Here is a 10,488-nt window from a genome sequence, read left to right on the forward strand (position 1 = left end):
CCAGGCACTTATTATCTGCAGTTAAATCCAGTTGTGTGTCCCAAAATAGTGGATGGAAAGACAAACTTCCTTTCCAACAAGAAACTAAGACATTGGTATTGATTTAGCAAATTTTGTTAAAGGGCAGCCAGCAGTTGTAAAGCCGCTCATTCAGAAAAGAAGGTTGGAAGCTTGTGGTGCTGCCAGAGAAAAGTTATGACCAACGTTATTCATATTCATCCTCTGGGAAGCATGAATGAAGCATGAATATTTCATAGATATCCATCCAGTACTCAGTAACTGACATACTTCAGACTGGCTACTCATTGGTTTACACACACCAGCCACTTTATTACGCACACCTTGCTAGTAAAAGGTTGGACCCCCTTTTGCCTTCAGAACTGCCTTAATTCTTTGTGGCATACTTTCAACAAGGTATTGGGAATGTTCCTCAGAGATTTTGGTTCATATCGACATGACAGATTTGTCAGCGGCACATCTATGATGCTAATTCCCCATTCCACCACATCCCAAAGCTGCTCTATTGGATTGAGATCTGGTGGTTGTGGAAGCCATTGGAGTACAGTGAACTCATCATCATGTTCATGAAAGAGATGATATTAGCTTTGTGACATGGTGCGTTATCCTGCTGGAAGTAGCCGTCAGAAGATGGGTACACTGTGGTCATAAAGGGATGGACATGGTCAGCAACAATACTCAGGTAGATTATGGGGCCCAAAGTGTGCCAAGAAAATATCCCCCACACCAGACCAGGCAATGTTTTCCCAATCTTCTATTGTCCAGTTTTGGTGAGCCTGTGTGAACTGTAGTCTCATTTTCCTGTTCTTAGCTGACAGAAGTGACACCCAGTGTGGTCTCTGCTGCTGTAGCCCATCTTCTTCAAGGTTGGGCGTGTTGTGCGTTCAGAGATGGTATTCTGCATTCCTTGGTTGTAACCAGTGGTTATTTGAGTTACTGTTGCCTTTCTATCATCTCCAACCCATTCTCCTCTGACCTCTCACATCAACAAGATCAACATTTTCGTCCACACAACTGGATATTTTCTCTTTTTGGACCATTCTCTGTAAACCCTAGAGATAGTTGTGTGTGAAAATCCCAGTAGATCAGCAGTTTCTGAAATACTCAGACCAGCCCATCTGGCACCAACAACCATACCATGTTCCAAGTCACTCAAATCCCCTTTCTTCCCCATTCTGATGCTCGGTTTGAACTTCAGCAAGTTGTTTTGATCACCTCTGCATGCCTAAATGCATTGACTTGCAGCCATGGACCATGAGCTATTTGTGTTAACAAGCAATTGGTGTACCTAATAGAGTGGCAAGTGAGTGTATATCTCTTGTGACAATAAATATCAATTTGCAAATATAGTATTACAATAAACTCTGGTGAAAGCATCATATTAAAAACAAAAAGTCTGAACAGTGCGGTGCTACGAGAGGAAAGTCATCACCAAAGCTACAAGGATCATCCACTGGGAAGCAAGAATGGAGCAAGAATATCACAGCAGTCCGTCCAATAGTTACTGAGACACTTCACACTCGACCAAAGCGATGGACTGATTAGAATACCCATTCACCTGCCAAGCCATTGACATATACTGAATATCATTTTGTGACACTGAATGTTAATTTAGCAAATTTCCTAACGATGCAACCAATTGTTTTTAAGACTTTTCATTCAAATCAGAACATTGTCGTGCTACCGGAGGAAAGTCATGAGGATCATCCTCTAGGAAGCATGAATGAAGTATGAATGTTTCATAGCAACCCATTCAATAGTTACTTCAATAACTTAGGCTGGATCTAGTAGACTGTTTAAAACGTTCCTTCACCAAAATCATCTGTAAATATCCTCTTGGTGCGTTATAAATCTTTGGAATAGCACAACCAATTGCTGTGAAGATACACCATTCCCAGCCAAAAGTTGGAACCCTGTGTGGTGGGATTATAAGAATCATCATGAGGGAAGCATGACAGGAGTATTCACAGCAGTGGATTCATTACTAAAGCGGTGGACTGATGGAAGCGTTCATTCGGGCCAGCTGACGACTGACATTCCTAAGTCGTGCTTTCTCTGCATCAACCTGCCAATCACCCTCTGTCTGCGCTTGTCTGCTCCAGCTGAAGGTCACAATATGGCCCGCTCCCTCGGAGAGGCCCTCTGGGTCCCGATGCTCCACGCAGCCTGAGTAAACATGGCACAGCAGTTCATAAAGATGTGCATTGTACGGCTGCATCTGCGTTTGAACGTATGCGTGCGTACGGAGGGGTCTTCCTGAGTAAGGCTTCCTGACTGCTGGGATGCATGCATGCCGCTAGTGAAGTCGGTTGAAATATTGATGCTGTGTTTTGTTCTCATTTTTGCTGTACTTGAGAGGCCATCTGGACAGGTCGGCCTTTCTCACGTTAAATATTAACTCTCCCGTTGAATATGACCTGGGGAGAGCAAAAGAGGGTCATTTTGTAATGTGAGAAAAAGAAAGGAGGAGGAGGAGGAGGGGGTGGCGGTGGGGCGGGGGCGAGCTGAGCGGGATTCAACAATGGGTTTTTCCTAACAGATGGAGGATTGACTGCAGGGATACGGTTCAGTGGCACAGTGGAACCTGATATCTGATTTTGTTCCTCCCTCCCTATGAATACAATGGGATTACATGTGGTTACATGAATAATGAAATTGAGATTATTTTGTTGACATGCTTCTAATTTGTTGTGGCACAGTTAAGACTGCTGAATACTGCCCATCAGTCTTGGTTCTTTGTGCCACACTGGCCCAGGTAAGACCAGCAGATCAAGTTCTTTCAACAAGCCACTCAAACAAGTCGCTTCAGGCCAAGTTTGCCACCTAAGGCGAGTCCCCGGGGAAATAAGTCGCTGAAAACTGTCTCTGTCGGCGGGACTCGGTGAGGGGAAAGAATTTAAAAAGCTCACAAACAAACCGATTATTGACATCCCAGTGGTACGAACCCTCCGTCAGCTCTCGTCAGCACTGTCGAAGAAATGCACCGTGATCTGAGCGTGCACTTAGTCGCTGGAGTCAACAATGAATTTTAATGATGTGCTTAAGGGCGCGAACACATGGCAATTATCTAACAAGGTGCCATTTGGAGGGAGTGTTTTTTTGAGTAAGTTATCTCTCCGTTTTTAATATTTAATGAAAGTCTATTAATTATGAAGAAATCTGTAGCCTAACACTGATCGAGAAGGAGGGAGGGTTACCTAGGATCATCAGCCTGTTCTGTACACCGTGTTGCTTTGGAGCTGTAAGGTGGTGGGGCAGGAGGGATGCCTTTGTTTTGGGTGCTGTCACAAGCTGAGGTGATCAATAATGCAGCCTGGCACGTGTTTGGATGGTTTTCTTACCAGTGGACGCTATAGGTTTAAATAATGGCTCAGAAATGGACACCTCTTCTTTAGTTTAGGAAGGCCGGTTAGATTTTTAAAAGTGCTAATCATTGTTTAGCTTAAGGCTTCGTCTTCCCGCTGCTCAGTCAAAACAATAATTGGTCGAACGGCCATTTTCGGATGCTAAATCGACACAGCTGGACATCCTAAAGTTTGTGTTTATGTCTGTGCGCTACCTTTCCGACCGAGGCCTAAAAATAGCCCGGACACATCCTGCTGTGATGCTGAAGGTGCAGTCATCTTTCCCCTCTGAAGGACATAACACTGTCTGAAGTTTGGGGGCAGGGGGGAGCGCAGGGAGGGAGGAGGAAACGGTGACTACCGTGTGACAAGCGCGCAGTTCCTTCCTCCCGAGCCTGAGAAACAGGAAGTGCTGCACATAAGGCATTATTGTGACGGAGAGGAAATGCAAGGTCCTCTAAAATAAGAGCTCCAATCTGGTTGTCAATGACAGGAGCCTGTCCTCCATGGCCCCACAGAGACCCCCCCACGTATCACCCCCCCACCCTTGACAAGTTCGCTGCCGAGTGACGCAGGTATATAAAACAAGCTCCCGTTCTGCTCCCAAACAGGATTGTGGTGCGTAATAAATCCCCCGTGCCCTCTTGCAGCGGGGATAGCATTAACTTTTGTGAGGTTTAAGTGCGGCGGCTCAAAGATAACATCAAGTGAAGCGGCTTTGAGATGTGTTAAACCTTTTGTTCCCTGCTGAACCCACCCACACACTGACTGAGAAACAACGGCGTCTCGAAGGGTTAAAGGAGGCATATGGGTAGGATCCACCCTGTTTGTGTTCAGGCAGAAGCCGAGGAGGGGCCCGTTGCTAAGAGAGAAGCGAGGCTTTGTGCCGGGCTGCCTCCCAGTTAATTAAAATCCTACATTATCTGTTTCATGCTTTCAATTAGAAAGCTCTGGAAAGGGCCCAAGCCTCTGCACGTAGATAACCACAGCAATGAGTTGCGGCTAATTCAGGGGGGCCCGTTCGCGCTACGGGCTCTAGCACTGCCCTGCTGTGGAGCCCACGCCATGTTTTGATCTCAGGCACCACCTCTCGTGATCCAAGCGAAAATGACCGTGTGGTGCTTCTGTGCGAAATCTGCATGGGACCTCAAGCAGCAAATTAATTGGATAAGATTGGCTTTTTGGAGGACAGGGCAGGTGCTGGCCACCTGTGATCAACTAAATCTGAACCGCGGCGGCGACTGAAACTGCAGAGTCGGTGTCACCGTGTAGCCCGCGCCAAATCTTTTTTCTTTTTTTTTTTGTCCTTTTTTGGTCAGGAATAATCAAAAGAAGTGTCAGCCTAGTAGTGTTTTTGCTCAATTAACAGGAGATCCATCAATGCCCGTCTCTGCCTTTCACAATCAATTAGCTGCAAAACAGTAGCCAAGCTGTACAGGCAATCAATCATGCTAAACTTAGCCCAGTATGATTTAATGGGCATGTGGTGCTGTTTTTGGTCGTAGCTTGTGTTCCACCAGCCAAAACCATTGTATCCTGGCACAGCGATACACTGGGATTCTGTGTAGTATGTCTCAATCTGTAAAATAAAGCTGTGTACACAGATATTTTTTTGTTATTTTTATCCAACAGTCTGCAGTGACAAATCCTTTCTAAATTAAAATACATTTAACTGTTAACAGTGCAATCAGTTACCACTTAATGAAAACAAAAGGGAAAGGGATTTAGTGGCAAGACACCAAACAAAACTGCATAAATAAAAGAACACCTTTTAGCATTAACAACACAAACACTGAGCAATTATGTAAACCAAAGTCCAGGTAACGAAATCATTTCTTTTCAAACACGACTTTTCTCAAACAACACACGTCAAACAAACCTTTGCAATAACAGAATATTTCCTGCCATCTACTGGTCACTGTAGGAAATTATAAAGGCTAAAAAAAGCCAACATTAAGTAAAGCATGTCCCCCTGCTTTCTTCAGTATCTGAAAGAACTGAATGACTGGGTCAGTGGAGATGGCAGGTGCTGAGGACTAGATGTAAAAGGTTCTTCTTTCAAGCCACAAATGTCCTTGGGTAGGTCTTTATCACGATGGCCGAGCTGGGGCATTGCATCTTGGGTAAGTGTGTGGCTGGGACAAGGAGAAGCCACCTCCATCCAAGCTGGAGTTTTGACGTCCCCGGTGCTCTCTTTGGGGATCCGATGCGGTGGTATCTGGAGCAGGAAGCCTCTCCCTACAGAAGGTAAGGGCCTTCCTCTACCCATTAAACCCATCAGCGCATCCGTGCACCCTCTGTCCACAGCCGCAGGTGGAGGACTGTCGGCAGATGTTTGATTTTCAAGGTCCGACACAGTGGATGGAACCGCAGGGTTCGAGGGGTCTGTCTGCGTCGTGCTCTGGTCCTCTGCGGTAGGCGAGGTCGGGGATGAAGACTGAGGTTTAGGGTTGAAGCGAGCCAGCAGGCCTCGCTCGGTGACGGGATAGAGGCCGGCAGCCGCCTCCCGCCGCTCGCGACGCATTTGGTCCAGCTTCCTCAGCTCTGCAGGCAACTCCAGCTCGCTCTCCTGTGGATGCAGGCAGGTAAATGGATGCTTCTGGATTACTGACACAACACAACAGGTAAATTCATTACTGAGGAGTAAAGCAAAACATACCAGTTAGACTACTTCAGTGAGCTCTATGAAAGCAATTTACCAAAGCAGCTTAAATATGAATAATATTGAATTAAAATGGTTTAAGACCTGTGGAGAAACACAAATAGTCTGGTGTAAATCCAGTTTAGCTGTGACAATATCAGTAGGACTGGGCGGTATGACCAAAAATATATCACAGCATTTTTTAAAATTCCCACGGTATCGCAGTATGACATAATCACATGTTCACAACATCTTCTGCTGGTTGAGAGAGGAATTAATGCAGTAGACTGACTAAGGGTGGATTATTTTACTGTGATGAAGAGTAAATATTGTAGAATAGTCCCACACTAGTACTAACACAGGTTTTCAAGGCAGTTTCAGCAGTACCTGCTGATGTAGATATCCATGGACATTTACAGCTCAAAGATAAAAAAATAATAATAATAATTAAATGTTATTAAGATGAAATGAGGAAACGGGAACAATAACAGTTTCCTTTATTTTGAGATATTTATTCATATTTAAACATATTTTACCAGCTACCATAATGATTGTAGTCTGTGCGCAACATTTTTTTGTCTCATTCATAAAACTAAAATTGGGGACAATTTAAGAGACAGCTATAGCCGGGGGGACAGGTCATCCAAAACTGGGACTGTCCCCAGAAATTAGGGACGTCTGGTCCCGATAAAAATACACAACCAACCGACACAGCACCTTTTTTTGGCACAAATCTTCTTGTTCTGCCAAGTAATTTTTCTGTCTTTTTCTGCAGATTCAGATTTTTCTTCCCATCTTCACCGCACCTCGCAGTGACACGGTCACACTCTGTGTGTTTAGAAGCGCTATATTGAAAAGGTCCGGTTGGAAACAGTGTCTTGTGGCGCAACATTCCGAACGCTGTGTAATGAAATACACAATATTAAAAAATTCATATCACAATGTAAAAAAATACTGGTATTCAGTATGAACTGGTATACCGCCCAGCCCTAAATATCAGCAATATCAGAGATACTGCAGATGATGAAAAGTTTCAAAAACAAAATTTTCAATGATATAGACCTTTTTGCTGCCAGAGACAAACAAGAATTTGCATGCGTTCCTTCCATAACGACAGATTTTTAACAAACCAAAGACTTTTGTTTCTGAATTATGCACCATGTTGACACACTCCAGTTCATCTGGTTGGCAGTAGCTGCTGTTGAGGTAGGAATCCACCAGAACCATGTAGTCAGTCATGAGCATGTCCAGCAGCACCAGTCTAAGAGGCTGTAGGTGGATCACTGACAGAGCCATCACCTTCAGTAGGTGTACAGGACAAGGCCGCTTGTACCACATCTCCCTGTCCTCCTGTAAAAAAAATAAAAATTACATCACATACATATACCAGGTATGTAAAACCCATCTAGGATGGTGCGCTGTACCTTGATTAACTGTGACTTCAGCTGAAGGGATGAGAGCTGAGAGGAAGGCACCTTCAGGTGGAGACTCACCACCTCCTGAAAGGTGCTCACTCTGTTAGGAAGGAATCCTCCGGTCTCTGAGTAGAAGCACATGACATCTGCCACCTTAAGACAATAAAATAAAAGTAGAAAATATCACAACTAAATTTAGAGAAGAAAAATAAACAAACTTCTAAAGTTGGCCAATGTACATGTACCTGGGTGTCAAAGACGTTGGTTAGCTTTACGCCAAACTGACCAATCAAACATCCAGCAATGGCTCTGCAGTCATGAATGACCTGTACCGAATGTAAAAATCAGTCCTTATATGATGGTAATTATAATCATCACTGTATCAGAATAGGATTTATAATGTTTTCATACAACTCACCTTTAATATGCGCTTACTTTCCAGGATCATGGAGAGACCGTTCTTAAATCCCCGGCCTCCAAGTAACAGCAGGTCAAAGAGGTACACCTTGTACTTAGTTGCAATCTACATGAAAAATTTGTTTGTCATTCTTGTGATGAGAAGAGAAAGCAAAGGAGCAGAGGATGGACGGGAGGATCCCAAAAAAAAAAAATTCTCACCTGTAGCCAACACAGTCTTCCATTCTTAAATATCTCAACCCCTTCAGCTCCCACACCGATCACATGCTGTTTCTTGATGTGCATCACCTAAAGGATAATGCCTGAGACTGAGAATTGTATATTATATATTATGTAAGTGACACACCAACCAGCCACAACATCAAACTCACTGACAGGAGAAGTAATTAACATTGACAATCTTGTGATAATACAATGTCCTTCTGAGAACTTCTGGTCCTGGTATTTGTGTAGATGTTCATGAGCAGACATGTACCATCCACCGAAACCAGACCAGACACCCCCACCACATAGTTATGACAACCTTGGTTGGCAGCAGCAGGATGCAGCCTGACACTCACACGCACACACAACTCAAAAAACATTAAAAACAGCACAAGGTAGACGTGGGGCGGTTGCCCGTTTCACTCTATTAAAACAGACCGGTTGGAAGCACTGTGCCGAGGCTTGTATGGAATCTCTGTAATTACATGACCGATGACGTTTGAGGCTTCATACGTCACAATTAAACAATGACTAATTTGGATAATTTGCACGGCTTCATTCATTACAAGATGTAAAATGCTCGGTGTTCACTCTTGGGTTCACAGCATTGCAAAAGAACTTCTCGGAAGACTTTTGTCAACAGTGATGTTGAAATACCTGTGATCTCACTTTCCAGCAAAAATCTGTCCTATTGTTCCGAACCAAGATTTCAACTAATGTCAAGTTTAAAGCCTCAAAAGCTTGGCCTCCAAATTCACTAGATCAGAAACTGATTAAGTATCTGCAGGATATACTGGAACAAACCTGATCCCCAGAGACAACCCACAGGACCCAAAGACCCCCGCTAACAACATTTTGTTGGCAGACACCACTCGACATCCTCAGAAGGACCATGTCCATTCTCTGATGAGTCCCAACTGTTTGGGAGGCCTACACAACACTGGGAAGGTGTTTTACCCTATTGGTGTATATTAAGGGCATTGAAGTGATTTATGTAGCAGCAAACCACAGTTATCAACTTACTGCAGGTCCGAACTTCTCATGGAACTCATCGATGACCTCAAAGTTGATATACTCTTCTTCATCTTCATCATTATTGTCTGAGAAACAAAACAAAACAAAACAACAACAACAAAAAAGTTTAAGGTCAAAGTGTAGCTTCAGTGTTGTTAAATCAGTGAAAAGCTACACACCCCATGTGATGGACTTCCTGTACGGCTGAAACTTCTCCACCTTCAGCTGCTCTTCAAGTCTGTGGTGCTGAATATTTCTGCGCAAGACACGTTTAAAAGTTTGTTTCCAAGACACGGCCTGAGCATTGTTGTTATGAATAGCGGCCCATCGTTCACAGCTCACTTACCCAGAGTCACGGTTTGCTTCAGTGATTAATTCCACTGTTGATGGAATAAATACAGGTCATATACCATAACTTAACATCAAGAGTTATTCTAAAGGCCAGTCTCGATTTTCTAGAGTGGACTCACCATTCACGACCTCGTGGCCGAAGAACAATTTTGTGCCAGGAAACTTGTAGCCGTTAGTGCAACACACAACTGAAACAAACGTCACACACAATTAGCCTCTGGACAAAGACGATAATTACGCTTTGGACAGCGTCATGCCACTGCAAAATAAATGAATAAACGCGATAAAAAAAACGACCAACACATTTTACTAACCGTCCGCCAGGACCAGCGTTTTGTTGGGATTGATCCGCTGGACGACGCCGAAGTATGAAGAAGTCTTCAGGGTCAGTTTGATACGTTTTCCCTTGAATATAGCCATAAACTGGACGTCGTCCACAACCATTGTGAAGTCGGGTAAGAGTTGTTTAAAGCAGTTTAAACAGTGTTGTTGGCTTAGAAATAGTCGACGCTTTTCAATCACAAGGACAACCTAGGTCAACAACTTGACACTTGGCTACCGTTAGCTAGTTGCCGTTAGCGCGTTGCCATTGTCGTAATGAACTCAAATGAAGAATTTAATGTTGCGTTCAAACGCTCTTCGTTACTTTTAGAATCCCTATTTGTCAGGACCAGAATTATTGATAACCCCGCAAATTGTGTGAAAATGTATGTTTAATCTAATATGACAAAAAAATAAAACGTTTATGACGTCAAACTAGGGCGGCACAGCAGCCGATGCCTCCCTGTGAGAAGGTCCACGTTCGAGTCGGGCCTTTCTTGGTACTCCGGTTTCCTCCCACCTCCAAAGCCATGCTCGTTAGGCTGATTGGTGACTCTGAACTAGGCTTGCGTGTGAGCGCGAATGGTTGTTTGTCTCTGTGTTAGCCCTGCAATAGGCTGGCGACCTGTCCACGGCGTACACGGTGATGACATGAACGTCAAAATATTAGCAATTCTAAGTGTAAAGCCAACACGTGAAGAATTTGTGACTTTAGTGCCACCTAGTGGTATAAAAACACCCACACGGCAGGCGATCATGAATG

General features: G+C 44.0%; 1 protein-coding gene across 1 annotated transcript; it reads right to left on the bottom strand.

The window, feature by feature from the left end:
- Positions 1-4,969: 4,969 nt before the first annotated feature.
- On the bottom strand, positions 4,970-10,367 carry exd1 (exonuclease 3'-5' domain containing 1). The gene is made up of 11 exons (XM_047611402.1): positions 9,719-10,367; positions 9,524-9,592; positions 9,400-9,433; positions 9,233-9,309; positions 9,063-9,139; positions 8,037-8,123; positions 7,837-7,941; positions 7,664-7,744; positions 7,428-7,571; positions 7,162-7,353; positions 4,970-5,931 (listed from the first exon to the last, which is right to left on the bottom strand). The coding sequence occupies exons 1-11, from the start codon at positions 9,846-9,848 to the stop codon at positions 5,344-5,346; spliced, it is 1,584 nt and encodes a 527-aa protein (XP_047467358.1). The 5' UTR covers positions 9,849-10,367; the 3' UTR covers positions 4,970-5,343.
- Between the last annotated feature and the right edge of the window lie 121 nt (positions 10,368-10,488).

This window comes from Mugil cephalus, chromosome 17 (assembly GCF_022458985.1).
Source record: "Mugil cephalus isolate CIBA_MC_2020 chromosome 17, CIBA_Mcephalus_1.1, whole genome shotgun sequence".
NCBI lineage: Eukaryota > Metazoa > Chordata > Actinopteri > Mugiliformes > Mugilidae > Mugil > Mugil cephalus.